Source organism: Octopus sinensis, linkage group LG7, assembly GCF_006345805.1.
Source record: "Octopus sinensis linkage group LG7, ASM634580v1, whole genome shotgun sequence".
Lineage (NCBI taxonomy): Eukaryota > Metazoa > Mollusca > Cephalopoda > Octopoda > Octopodidae > Octopus > Octopus sinensis.
The window spans coordinates 30,385,130-30,400,716 of NC_043003.1; the positions used below are offsets into that span (position 1 = coordinate 30,385,130).

The following is a 15,587-nucleotide window of genomic DNA, read 5'->3' on the forward strand; positions in this document are numbered from 1 at the left end:
AACTATCTGAGCTGGCACTCACAAATCATACAGCAGAATGCATTCCAGTTTCTGATTATAGTCATTGGTTAGATATGAAATTTGACTGATGGTAACCAATAATCCTGTGAAGTGTCCTTGTACCAAAGGAATTCTGATGTATCTAAAGGCTGCAGACAAAGTTCAAGTCTCACAATTATAGAGCAAGATGGGGAGGATGAGAAACCTAAAGATCTGAACCTTTTCCTCAGCAGCACCAAATACACTCATCCAATGAGTCAACAAGTGCACCAGCTCATGCAAGTCTTTTTAGAACTTCAGACTCACAGTTAATGCTGCTATGAATCTCATTGCTGAGATAAATGAAGCAATCAACAATACTTAGTTTGAAAGAAAATGAGACAAGTTAATGTTTGGTACTATTGGTGTGAGTAAATTAAAACCAGTTGCAAGGGAGGTATTCTATGCTGGCTCTCTGTTGGGTTGTTGACTGCATGTAAATGATAAACAACACTCATAAACAATTAATGGAAGTTTTATTTACTGCACATAGTGTTTTCCACATTGGTCTTTAGATAAAAAAATTAAAAAATTATACACACAGGGAGAGACAAACTCTGGTGGTTAAAACAAAATAGCTGGTATGTATAAGTTTATGATCAAGCCATCACAGCTGGATAAATACAGGGTTAAATTCCTGATGGCATATCTGTACCTCGAACCTGCTTGACTGGAGTATAGAAACATGAGTATGAAGTTGTTAAAACAACTGTCTTGGTTTTCTCTATCTGCAAATGACTGGAGAAGGAATTGAGAATGGAGTTGTCACCAACGAATTCCCTCAAGCAGCATCTTTCCAACCATTTGTCCTCCTTCAGAGTTCTGGAAAGGAGATGCATAGCATCACTGGCCAGTCACGTCTGGCAACTAAGAGATGACAGGATACCATTCTTGTTCTCATGGAAAATCTTTGAAAACCCTGGCTCCTACATTAAACGGGATGAAATGTTGCAAGTTATGCATTGCTGAACACATGAGAATCCTAAAAGACTCGTTCATACCAGGCTTGCAGTTTAGAAGATTCTTGCTAGCGTTTTGGAATCTGCAAGGTGACAGCACAGCCGGAAGTTGATAGCCAAGGCTGAAGGGAGACAATCATTTACCTTCGTAATTTTTGGTGACACCCCCACCCACTATTTCTCTAAATTATAGCAAGCTTTAAGTTTTTTTCCCTAAATTCATTTTGCCACAAACATAGCAAAAAGAAGCAATGTAAGCGTTTTGTTTTTTAGTACTGATGTAAATTGTGTTTTTAAAATGGTTTATCCTTTATATTGGAAATTTATATGGTTGTCTGCATTTGAAGAGAGTTGTGTCTTTCAAATTGATGTAATGTTTTCATTGATCGATTAAATGAAGCTGCTTGAAACAGCCAATATTATTTTGTTTGGTGCGTATCAAAATACAATGTTGACAATATAGTTATTTCCCTTGATTGTTTCCTATTTCTCTTCACTTCCTGCTATAAATAGCTGCATATGTACGTTACAGTATCATTTTCACCTAACAAATGTTATTTAGATGATCGAATTGAATATAGATGATTCGTCATGAACTCTGCAAGAAATAGGTTCGTTATTCTTTATTATGTGGACCTGGAAATGGAAATTAATATATGATGTAAAAGTTCTTTTGAAGTTATCATTGTTTCCTCTACCTCAGGTTCTCCTTATTTGTGTATGTATTACTTATTCTTCATTGGATTTATATGAATACGTATTATTAATATAATGTGGTAAACAGCAGTTTACATACACGCGTTTGTTTTGTTCTCTATAAAAGAAAGAGAAGAAAATGTATCATTTACGAAAGTAAAATATTTTTGTTTAAAGTAAAGATGATTTTGTTACTTTTACTCCAGTCCATTCCTAAATTTCCCAATTCCAAGCTAAAGCCCGAATTCCCACATTATCGCTTGACCTGCTAGAAATAACCAGATCGCATCCTCATTAAAAAAGTGAAATACATTTCATTATATAGTCGGCAAACATTCGATCGCCATATAGTCTTGGTTGGATACAGTATACCTAAAAAGGACGGCTGAAATAACTTTCATTCCTTTGATGCTAAGGATGTGCAAGCAGAAGTGACCAAGTGCTAAACAAAAGGAAATATTGGACAAAATAGTTCTCATGCGATTTTTGTATTTAAAGTATACCACTTTTAGTTTTGTAACTGAAAGTGTCACACCCCAGAGATAATGATCCAAAGCAATCGCTGAATCGACTGTAGAATAGATTCAACATTTCATATAACGCTTCGAGGATTTTTCCATTTTCTTTTTACCACGCGGGTATACAAATGATGTTTTATGAAAACATTCTTTGAACATTTATGATTTTTTTTTACACACTCCCCCCTATCCTACCCTCACCCAATCCAAACCGATTTGGGGCAATTTCTTTTTTGCCTTATGCACTTTAAAACGATTGATGAAGCCATTTCAGAAAATATTTTAGATAAAAACGTATACCAAATATACCATCATAACACGTGAATAAAGAAGTAAAGGTAACTATTCTAATATTCCAAATATTCATTTTAAAAATGTATACATCCTGAGAATTTTTAATGAAATTATATAAAGTGACCTACGTGATTGTCAGGCTGATGATCTATAATATCCACACTCTGTATCTTTTCTGTAGATATTTACTCTCTCTTCCTTTTTGTTCTATCTTTCAATATTTATGATTTAGTATCATCTCTCTAACACAATTTGCGTTGACTTATAATAGCCTCTTATATATTATGCTGTCCCTATGTTTCAGGATATTTGGTAATATTGATGTGACAATTTCCCACAGAAGACACGTCAGCAGATCAATGAATTATCTGGAAGACTAAAGAATGACTTCATGAGGATAACATGATAGAGGTCTTCTAACTTGAAATTGACTGGAAGTGTATGTTCTGGCTTGATTATGTATGGTTGAACTCAAGAAATTTAATAGAAAACATCACCAGCCTTTTGTGTAATGCCTAAGGTATCTGAGTATACTTTGAGAACTGAATATCATGTGTGACAGGATTGGATTTAATCTAAAAATTATAATTAAGGCGAATGACTTTTATCTGAAAAGAGTATATGCGATATAACTATAAAAAATATTCCAAATTTTAATTTATATTATCCCTAAAAATAATCTGTATCTTCATAAATTCCTGCCCAGTAATCTAACATCTTAATCACAGTATCATTTTGCTTTATAAAACATTGAATTTTTAAAAAAAACTAAATATAAAGAAGGAATTCTATTTGTATTCTGTGAGGAATGAATAACATGGAAGAGAGATTGAGTGAGAATGAGGAAATACAATATGAGGATAATGATTTTCTTCAACCAGATAAAAAAGATATGCAGATGAAATCATATGGCTGTGACATCAGTGCAAACCCCTCCATGAAAGTTAAGGACACCAGTGAACACAATTTACTTGATACAAAATCAAATGTTTACCACAGTAAATTTTGTGATAAAGAGTTTACTACATGTGGTTCTTTGCTATCACACAAATGTACTCACACAGATGAGAAAACATGTTTCTGTGATATCTGTGGTAAAATTTTCTCTTGTAAGGATGACTTGACTGTTCACAAATGTACACAAACAAGTAAGAAAACACTTAACTGTGATGTCTGTGGGAAAATGTTTTATAAGAACTATGATTTAACTCGTCATGTACGTATTCACACAGGTGAAAAACCATTCCGCTGTGATATCTGTGGTAAAACATTTTGCCAGCAGTCTCAATTAAATCTTCACAGACGTACTCACACAGGTGAGAAACCATATCATTGTGATATCTGTGGTAAAACATTCTCTACAAATACTTTAACTCGTCATATACGTACACACACAGGTGAAAAACCATACCACTGTAATAACTGTGGCAAATCATTTTCTCGAAATTATAAATTGACTAGTCACAAATGTACTCAAACTAATGAGAAACTACACCCCTGTGATATCTGTGGTAAAACATTCTCTCAGAATTCTGTCTTAGTTCATCACATGCGTATTCATAGAGGTGAGAAACCTTACCACTGTGATATCTGTGGCAAAAAATTTTCTGGAAGTTCTCACTTAACTCGTCATGTACGTACTCACACAGGTGAGAAACCTTACCACTGTGATATCTGTGGCAAAAAATTTTCTGGAAGTTCTCACTTAACTCGTCATGTACGTACTCACACAGGTGAGAAACCTTACCACTGTGATATCTGTGGCAAAAAATTTTCTGGAAGTTCTCACTTAACTCGTCATGTACGTACTCACACAGGTGAGAAACCATACCGCTGTGATATTTGTGGCAAAACATTCTTTTGTAATAGTGAATTGACTATACACATATTTAGTCACACAGGTGAGAAACCACATCATTGTGTTATCTGTGGTAAAACATTTACTACAAAATTTCACTTAACTCGTCACACACGAACTCACACAGGTGAAAAACCATACCATTGTGATATATGTGATAAATCATTTTCCACAAATTATCAGTTAACTGTTCACAAATGTTCTTACATGAGTGCGAATGCATACTACTGTGGTATCTGTGGTAAAACATTTTACCGACATGGAGATTTCACTATTCACAAGCGTACTCACACAGGTGAAAGTATGCCACTGATATCTGTGCTGAAACATTCCAAGGAAATTCTCACTTGATTTATAATGTATGTACTTCTATAGGTGTAAAATTATATTACTGTGATATCTGTAATAAGTAATTTTCTCAGGATTATATACTGACTATTCACAGTTGTACTCCCACAAGTTAGAACCCATATTACTGATCCACATTATCATAGTTATTTTGTCTACTGAATGTGTTGCTAGGGTCCAAGTCAGTTCTAATTTGTTATGGCTGCTCTTACTACTTAATATTTTGACACAGTTTCTACAGCAGGATTCTTTTCCTAACTGTAAACCAATTTACAGTGTACTAGGTTCATTTTATCATGGCTCCAGCTCTAGAAAGATTGTCATGTCCTTGACATGACAGCCTCTCACTCTTCTCTGTGCTTGTTTGTTAGCCACTTTATGAACTTGTCTTCCACTCACAAGAGTTCTCACTTAACTACATTGTTTCTGTTTGTTAAGTACAACATAGAAGAGATGGACTTTGGTCAGACAGATGAAGATACAATATTATAAAACAGAAACAATGATTGTGGTGACAGTATGGAAGAGGAGGGAGAAATGGAAAATGTATGAGGAGAAGTACTGGAAGAGACAAAGTGATGGCAAGAATGTGATGGATGTCATGTGGAGTAGTAGTTAGTCATACAGAAAGCTAGTGTTAGCTGCTGAGAGAATATGCAAAGTGATGAGTAGTTGAGACGATAATGGTTAGAGTGTGATGGATGTTAATAAAAGAGTGAAACGATGGAGAGGGAGTATGATTAGTTATGTGGGAGGGTAAATGGAGAGGTCTATTGGATAACAACATACCCAATGCAATCCTTCATTACTCAGGAACTATGATGAGAGAAAGAAAGGAGTAGTTTTGTATGGTGGTTGGTGAGAAAATGAGATCTCATGTCTTTCTGCATCAGAAAACTGTTACAGGTGAGGGGTGAAAGAAAGATGAGAGGATATTGAATAGGGATGAGAGGCAGCAGGAGATCAGTATGGACAAAATGGGCAAAAGATTGAGATATTAATATATTCCAGTCTCCCACCATTACTCCCATTTTAATGTACATTTTTCTATGCTTACATAGATGGTTAGGTCTTCTCAAGCATCATGTATTACTAATCAACATAATCTTTTGTTGTTTTCTCTATGAGTTGTAACATCTTAATATGAGTTTTCCTTTCTTCACTCGAAGTCTTCCTTAATCTCTCTCTCTCTCTTTTACAGATTTCTTTCACATTGTACACAGTTCAGACTGTAAATATAGTAAAGTTACTGGGTCTTGGAGTGTAGTAGTCCTACATAAGTGATACAGAGGAGAGAATTTTTTAGTTTTGTGTGAGTGTGAGAGTTTGTGTTACTATTGTTTAACATTTACATTTTGCATTTTCCCAATGGTTTGAAATTTATCTTTAAAAGTAGATAAAGGCTGTAGCTTATTTTTGTAAACATTGTTCCACGATGCTTATTATAAAAGCATCTATATTATGCTAGACTGGAAAATGCAAGCAAAGGATAACAATATTAACTATTTAATATATCTGGAGAAATACAGGACAAGAAGTAAGCTTAGAATAAAAGATAAGAGTTTAAAATATTGCAGCTAAAATATAATTTGAATGGGTTTCCACTTGAATAAAACATTCAAATAAGCCAAGCCATTCAATACTGATCAACTTTCTTTCACCTAAGAAGTAAACTTAAAATACAGCGACTAAATATAAAATTCGATAAAAATAATCTGATGCTTCATCATAAATTCCCATGTATCAAAAATTAATAAATTAATATTCTCAAAGATTTTTGAAATAGAGATTCATTTTTGTTTATTTATTATTAATACAATGTTATAAAGATGATCTTTATTTTCTTTCATTATGATTACCTCTATGACATCTGCATTTATTTGAGGAAAATTTAGATTTACCTGACAGGAAAATGAACTGACAAACTGTTAACTAAGTAAAAATTAATATTTTAAAAATAAAGTAAAATAATTTTGCCAAAAATAAAACAAAGAACACATTTAATTACTTAAATAGGCTTAAATTTTACTATAGTCAGAAATTTTATTTATTTACCTACTTTCTTTACATTTGTAAAAAAAATTTAGTAAATAAAATCTCCAAATTGTGGCGTGGTCATGAAGAAAGACGCTGTCAGTATATATGCATAAATTTTCATTGCATTAATACAGAAGGTGTTCATGCCATATAAGAAGTGTAAATTTTACATGAAATGCCGTATATTGTAAGTACAGAAGATCTTCATCAGAAATACACATTTAGGCTGATTCTTCACATCAATGCATATTCTTGCTGCCACGGTAGGTTTCTTCATCTGTCTCACAGGGTTGTTATGAGAACAGCTATTAGAACAAACTCCACCAAAGATCAAATACACTCTTTTTTTTTTTTTGTTTTTGCACTAACCAGCTGTATTTGTAGGTCTGTTCACAGACGGTCCTAGCTATGCCTCCAGACTATCATGTGAACAAAAAGCACTGATTGGACTAAAATGGGAGTCTGTACATATGATCAACTCATGAATTCCATATGGGCAAACATGAGGTCAAATTCAACTGTTATAAAGTCAACAAAATTTGGCATTTGTGAAACCATTTGAACATCATGAAAGAAAAAAAAGCTAAAACGAAACATAAATCATAACTTATTAGCTACTCTTTACCATATGGGATAACTTCTGGTGTATGACATGGATCTGTTCTTGGATTTCTACTGTTGCTTATATTAATGACATAGATGTTAACTTGTGGAAAGTTACAGTGTTGAAACATGCAGATGACATCAAGCTGTATCTCAAAATAAAAAGAACAGATCATATGCACTATAGATCTTTCCTGCAATAAGACCTGGACACAATGCAGGAATGGATTTCTGACTGCCAAATCAAACTAGCTGTGGACAAGTGCATCACTATGCACTTTGAGAGGAAAAACCCAACCTTTACATACTCCCTCAAAAACACCAATCTCAAGAGGTCTTCTAGTGAACATGATCTGGGTATTACAGTAGAACCTCGCAGTACACGTCCCATTGTATGAGTAATTTGGTTTGCAAGCCAAGAGACGTGTGAATTTTTGTCTTGAAGTATGAGCAGAAATCTGCAGTACGAGCACAAAAATAGTCCCATCTTTAAATTAATTCAGTTAATAAAACCAGTTTACATATCTCTTTTTTTATAATTGTCATTTTACTTGTAACCACACCTTTTCTGTTTTAAAACCAATAAAAAAGTTATTTTTGGGGCTGGAGCAGATTAATTATATTTAATTTCAATAGGGAAAATTGATTTGTAAGATGATTAAATCATAAGACGAGTTCAGTCATGGGACGAATTAAACTTGTACTGCGAAGTATCACTGTTTAGATGGTCATGGTCTCATGCTGCAAAACCATCTAATGATGACTCTGTTCAGAAGGCTGTAATATGTCATACAATAAAGGAACACTGTACAAAGAATTCAAAGAACAAAACTGCAACTTTAAATACCTTTACTTGAGGTCTCAAATATATACAAGTTGAATAATAATGGAAAGAGTTTGATGAACATGGCCTTCACTTGTAAAATCTGTGTATTACCTCATGTCTGCTAGTTGCTGCATGTGTATGAGAGGTAGCTAGGTTATATATTTACGCTCCAGCGTCTTGGATGCGAAATAGAAAGGGGTAAGTGTCTGAACCTTAGTGTTGCATGTAACCCCTAGTGGCTGGCTATCTAGGCAGCCGCTGTCAAGGGAGATAACTGCGCCTACAACTGTATTGTAAATAGTGACCTGCATTGCAAAACCATATTGCTAAGATTGTCAAGAAAGTTGAGCATGACTCGGTAAGACTTTTGTCAGCCACTCTCCAGCTATCTATTTATGACTATATATGATAAGGATACATCCACACTTGGAATTTACTTCACCAATCTGGAAACCCTATCTTGCTCAGCATATAAATCTCTTGGCAACTGTTTAGAAACATGCAACAAAACGAATACCTGCCGTCAGGCATCTACCATATTCTGAACATCTTGCTTCCCTGGGCATGGACACATTAAATCTCAGACATCTGGCAACTGACATGGTAAACACCCACAAGATTATGCATCATGTTTCCAACAACAATCTTGGGCACCTTTTTGAATTCCATATGACAAACACTTGTGGACATGCTTACAAAATAAAAAAAACAATATTGCACCTATGGTTTTCGAAAACATTTTTCATGCTCAGAATTGCTTAAGTATGGAATAAACTACCCATGTCATTTGTTAGCTGTCAAATCACTATAGCCTTCAAAATTTCCATGCTTCCTGAAATCCACCAACAGTACATCTGATGGCTTTTTTTTTTAAGGTTCTGTACCTGAGCACTGTATACAACAATTTATTTCATATGTCTGTAGCATAAGTGATTTACACTGTCATTGTGTGAAATATTTTCATTTTGTCTCATCTAGGCTTAAATACCTCAATATCGGCTCCAAATTTGCCTTTTCGTTCCAATGGTCACATGACCTCATGTTTAAACAAACCTGTTATTAGCATTGGTTGGCTTCCAGCTGTCCACTCACATTGGCATAACAGTTTATTTTTCCTTACGCAAAAAATTAATCACCAGCTTCTGGGAGCCCTCTATTCCCTATGAGTACAACAGTTCTCCACTGTTCTAGATCTTTGGCACTTGCCACTGACCACAGGTACAACTCATCTCCAGCAACGATGTATCTGACACCAGCCAGGCTCCGTTTTCATCTTCACCAGATGCCTGTCAACATCATTGCTGTATGAACATCACACAACCAACAAACCAAAGGCTGCCTTTACACACCACCAAACAGTACAGCCTAACCACAAAGTTCTCTCACACATCTTTGTAATAAGCTGTTATGTTATGTTAATCCATGTATGGCAATGATTGTATTATATAACGGAGAATAAAACATCACCAGTTTATTTTGTAGGCATAGTTACTTCTATTGACAATGGGTTTAAACAAGCTTGCAATAGATGGTGCAAGCAGTGGTGATATTTTGACACGTGGCCTTGCAAGTCCTCTTTTGGCATCTAGACGTCGTAGAGCAAGGACATGATCTAGTTGGCTCTCTAATGACACGCAGTGACTAGCTGACAGGAGGTAATGCACAGAAGAGGATCATGGTCTCCACGCATCAAGCTATTTCCATTTATCATTCAACTTATATGTATGTGTGTGAGGCCAACATTAAAGTTATTTAAAGTTACAGCCTTGTTCTATGTATTTCTTTGTACCATGTTCCTATCAAATGATATTACAGCCTTCTGAAGGAGTCAACCTTTAGATGATTCCACAACTCTGATTCATATACCATTTAAAATGGTGATCTTGACGTGGCACACACCACAATTCCTTCTAAAATGGTGAAACCCGGACAAATGTCTGACCAATGGATACGTATTCCTTTTTCTCCTTCTCGACTTCATCTATGCAACCAGACCACCATTCACCGTATAGGAACATACCACTAGTCTCTCTCATCACCATATTGTCTTCTTCACCAGAAAATTTTGGTGCCATTTTCAAGCAGGAAACTGCACATCATTTTTCCTTGTGTTGTAACTGAATTTACAATTTAATCCTTCAAAGACACTGTCCCAGGAAAATTTTCTATTTGCATGTAAAAAGAAGGAAAAAAAATTATCTGGAATTTTCTTCAGAATTCACACGGACAAAAATTTTTCCTATGTGCTGGGTATGAGTTTCTTTTTCTCACAATGATCCAATTTTTGCCTTCATAACATTCAGGAAAACAGGTATCTTTTAATGAAAGTTTATATAAACTTTTTAAACGACATAGATTACAATTAGAAGGAAATTTGTGGGGGAAAATTTTTTTCCGAGGGGGTGGGAAGAGAAGTTTTGGATCAAGAAGACCACATAAGTTGGAATTTCCCTGTTTTGATGAGGATTTTTCCAATTGTTTTTCACTACAGACTTTGAAATGATGGGGAGCATCTTTTTATGAAAAAATGGTTCGGAAAATTTATGATTTTTTTACTCTCCTCCTCTCTTAATGATGATACCAATGGACCACACGTGTGCTCCATTGATGGGATATAAGCATCAATAAAAAAAAATGGTAATTTAAATTTTTACCTCCCACCTTAATTAAGTGAGGCTGTGCATGTGTAAGAAAGATACATTTTTTAACAGAAAAGTATGCTATTAAAATGAAGTATCTTTTGTGGATCTAGTTTTTTTCATTTGCAAAATATGCATATCTACTTTTTTAAATCAGTGGATAAATGACCTCAGGCTTTCCAATATTTTCAATCATAAAGAGAAACAATCAGAAGTGGGGTGGTGTGTAAAAAAAAATCATAAATTTTCAAATTTTATTTTATTGCATAAAATGTAGTTATGGGGAGAAAAATATTGAAAAAACATCAATACATGCAACAGTGAGAAAGAACTGAGGAGGGTTGTCTTGGGGTGTGCTAGAAACAACAGCCAAATCTCCCTTAAATCACACTTTTTAATCTGAAAATATTTACAATTTTTAAAAAAATTTAATTCTGATGCTTAAGAGAAAATTTGGCTGTTGTTAGCAGTTTACTGTCCAAATGGGTCTTGTCTATGCTGTGATAATGAGGTCAAATAAGACTAAAACATGACCATTACTGTCTCCTTTAAGAAAAAAAATCAGATTTTCCCATAAGCATGAAATCTTTTTTACAAGTAACAATTTATTGAAGCACACAGGATATCCCACAGTGGAATAGTAGAGGTCTAGGTTACTAGAGGAGTTCTTACAGCAGTATTGCTGAAAGCTAGGTCACTAGCATACAAGTGTTCCCACTACAGAGCTGCTGAGAGCTAGGTTGCTAAGAACTGGATCACTAGCCTGCAGTTTTTGTGGCTGGGCTTCTGAAAGCTAAGCCACCTGCATATAGGACTTCTCAGCCTGTCCTGATTGGGGCGATATATTGTACCAGAACACTGCTTCCAGCAACGAGATGTGCCCCCTCTCTGCCATGGCCTTGATCGTTCAATGATGTCTTTCCATGATCCCATTTCCACTCAGCCAGTATGCTGCTCTGAAGAAGCGGTGCACATTCCACTTATCAAGTGTCTCCGAAGAAAATGCAGTGCCATTGTCCATCAACAATTCATCCACAGGGCTCCGTTCCAGAAATATCTCATTCAGGATACATGCAATCTCGGCTGCAGTACCTGTCTTCAGTTCCTTTTAAATGGCCATCCGACCCGGCCCACAGTCAACTATTGAGAGATACATCCCCTGCCAGAAGTGTGTCACATCCATTACCAATTGTCTCCAGTTGTGCTCTACTGAGATATTTCCCTGCTCATGCACACCCAGAGCAGGGTCAATGGATTGATACCTATCACAATTCCCGACCAGCTTTTGGATGTTCTGCCTAGTGATGGTGGCGTCAACCCTCCTGGCAAGATACAGGATTCAATCCATGCCCATATAATGCATGGCATGCAGTCTCCTTAGCTACAACACACTGCAGCTATCCCCTGCTTCGAATCTTCAAGCTCCGCCAACCAGTCCTTTTACACCATGGTTAGAATGTCTGCCTTGTTCCTTTCTGAAGGCACAAAAACCACACTCATCTTCAAACCAAATTCAGCAGCCAGTTCTCCTAGAATCCCTAGGTGGTACTTTACTAACATCTCTGCCACCCCTTTGGTTTGAACCCTCTTTTTATGATTACTGATCCTACCCAGCCAAAAACTGTAGCTGAATCAGTTTGGATTTCAATGGAGTACATCCCCCATTTCAAGGTCAAATTCATCTTCAGCACTGCGTCCAACTCAGCCATGTTGATGTGGTTGCAATTGTCAGCTTTTCAACTTCTATTTCCATTACAACCCTTATCGCTTTATTGCTAGCATTGCACTATAGAGTCCCATTCTCCAATTTGGGCATGTACCAGTTCCCCCTTACTGGGTCTTCTGCTCATCCTCTCTATGATCTCCTGCATTATTGCCACTGTCCCCTTTCCCAATTTGTCTCCCCAGTTTTTCCCTTATCTCTTGTAGCTGCACACTGCCTGCAGCTACCCTTTGATTAGGTAGTGTCCCAGGAGCCTCCCACACATTAAGAACAGTTCTCTCCTGCTGAGGCTGGTACCTAGTTCTGGGATCTCATTCCCCCTCTGGAACACCAATGAGTCTGTTTTATCTCTTTGAAGCTTGAATCCCAGTGTGGCTCCTCCAACCATTGGCTCCAGTGGCTTTGCAGTCAGTTCAAACCTCTTGAGGTGACCTACTACCTCTGTGGCAGATACTACGGTCTCGTCTACCAAGATGTCATCTATATACGAATTGGTGGCCCTTCTTATCCTGTCACCTTTCCCTGGATAGACTTGAGCACTGTTTCTATGGCCTTTGACAGCATGGAATTTAGCCCAGAACCCAGCCCAGTCAGACAGTATATCTGGCCCTTATATCATACCAGCTGATACTGTCACAGTTTCTTGTTCACATGGAGCTGCAAATATGCTGACTTCAAGTCGACAATCATCACTGCCCTTGCCATCTGTCTTCACTTGTGTAGCATCTCACCACAGACATCAGTCACGTCACCACCTGTGTGGCATGATACATGGCCATTCATCTCCTGAAAGTCCAGTACTGGTCTGATTTTACCCTTTGTTGGCTGCACCACCTCTTTTCATGGGATAAGGACACCCTCCTGAATTCACCTCTCTATCTCTCCTTCAAATTCACTCCTGGCATGTCCCTTCAAGGTATGCTAGTAGCAGCTCAGCCTGTTCTTCAGAATTGGGGGACTCCCCTTTCCAGCACCCTCCCCCCGAAAATCTTTGTCCTCAACAGTGTAAGCTGTACAGTTCCTTGTGGAGCTCTGCTCCCTCACATGTTGCACTCATGGTCCCCTGCACCACCAAACGAAACCATGTTTCCACCAACACTGACACCTCTAAAGTGGTTGATTGTATCCATTCCCATCACTACATCAATTCTGTCTACCACATTGTCAATCACAATCACCTGCAGCCTCAGTGTTGTGCCTTGCACCGCTATATCCACGTTACTGCCACCCTTATATCCAGTCTCATTGCCTTCGACTGCCTGAACACTTCTCGTCCCCTACTATTTTTTTGTCACTCTCGCAGTCATGAGAGATGTCATACAGCCTGTAAGTTCAAGGGCTTTCAACACCTTTCCCCCAACTGAGACTTCTACTACAGGCAGCGACTGCACGAATGCCTCTACTTGCTTGCGAGAGAAGTTTGAAAGGCAGCAACTTCCCTGTGACCGTTTTCCTGGCTGCAATTTTGAGTGATATGCCCAGTCTGCCTGCACTGGTAGTAAACAGGTCCGGGCTTTGTTTCCATGCAGCCCCTCACAATGTGCGGCCCTTGCCACTTAAAGCACCAGCCCATGAATGGTCACTGTTGCTCCATGGTAGTTTTCTTCTCCCCATTCATTACTCGTTGTTGTATCACACTGTGGGCTTCCACAACGGCCATCACCACTTCCCTCTGCCAGGTATTTTGTGTTGACATGTGGATTTGAACGATAAGCTCGTTCACTGCCATTTTCTCACTGCCTGGCAGTTGTACCAATAGATCATTGGGAAAACCATTTACGAAGGCCACTCATGCCACCTTCCCTAAATCCTCTCTAGTGAAGTTGGACAGCATGGCCAGTCTCCAAACCTCCATGACATACTCATCAACATGTTCCTGTCTACCTGACTGTTCCCAGCTTAGCAAATGTGGCGTACATCCCCTCCGTATAATCTTCCCTCAAGCACTGCTTGATCCTCACCATCCACAGTTGGTCTTCCTTGTCTACCTCAAGGTACAGCATCAGCACACTTGCCTCCAGGTACAGAGCCAAGAGACCTCCTACATTGTTGATGCCTTGTAGCCAGGCCACTACTTTGATCTTATGGATTCAGGCCACTACATCTCCTTTGCCATAGAACGGTCCAATAGCATTGCTGCTGATCCTTATCTTTGCTGTCATCACATAGTAGGGGATAATAACAATGAAATAGCTTGTTTTATGAGGGAAATAAGAAACAATTTGCCATCCAGCTCTACTCAATGCAAAACTTGCACCTAGTCTGCACACCTAGCGATCGCAGCTGCTAATACCCATCCCTGTCAGTTCACTTACCTCTGTTTGTCATGAGCACCCAAGGCAAAAGAGGATGACCCTCACTTCCTCCCTCACACTTCCTGTTCCACTCAAGCCCCTTGACCATTGACATCACAGTCCTTTCCTTCCGGCTCATTTCATTCTCACATAAGCTGCACAGCATTATCATTCATATTAGTTTATTCTTTATATTTAACCATTTTTAATACAATAAGGTGATATTTACGAAAAGGTTTACTACAGTTTCATGCATGCTGAGTGACCTCATAAAGGCTTCTTAACTGGGTTGTCATTCAGGATGGTCAATAGCAAAAACCTAAACTTTATCATAGTATCTTCAAAAAAGAAAAAAAAAAGGATCTCCAGAACAAATAAAACAGTGCATGACACTAAAAGTCAGCAAATACTTGAGAATTTATAGATTTTAAAGTAATATGTCTTGGATGGATTAGATTTATAAAAAAAACAACTTTTAGAGTGGTAAAGCCTTCTTTATAATATATTATATTTATATTATTTGTTATTTATGTATTGGTTTATGTCTATCACTGTTTGAGTTGCCTAATAGTGGTTTTATCTCTAATTCATATTTTATATATTTATAATGTGGAATTTGATTTAATACTAAATTTAATTTTTCCCTGTACGTTTGGAGCTATACTCCCTATTATTATTATTATTATTATTATTATTATTATATATATATATATATATATATTAGTTGGCATTAGGAAGGGCATCCAGCCGTAG

At 37.2% G+C, this 15,587-nt stretch overlaps 2 protein-coding genes across 9 annotated transcripts in view; one reads left to right on the forward strand and one right to left on the reverse strand.

Annotated features, from left to right (window-relative positions):
- Positions 1-15,550, forward strand: part of LOC115213868 (zinc finger protein 260-like) — a 40,752-nt gene extending 25,202 nt beyond the window's left edge. The window contains exons 1-2 of one of the 8 annotated variants that reach the window (XM_029782815.2): positions 1,411-1,716; positions 2,811-6,462. In XM_029782815.2, coding sequence (XP_029638675.1) covers positions 3,315-4,715 — 1,401 coding nt within the window. In that variant the 5' untranslated portion in view covers positions 1,411-1,716; positions 2,811-3,314 and the 3' untranslated portion in view covers positions 4,716-6,462. Of the gene's footprint in view, positions 1-1,410; positions 1,717-1,741; positions 2,551-2,810; positions 6,463-15,532 lie in introns of those variants that run through there. The other 7 variants (XM_029782816.2, XM_029782817.2, XR_004999831.1 and 4 more) reach the window with 7 other exon arrangements.
- Positions 1-15,587, reverse strand: part of LOC115214080 (zinc finger protein 62 homolog) — a 433,795-nt gene that overhangs the window by 182,596 nt on the left and 235,612 nt on the right. The window lies entirely within an intron of this gene.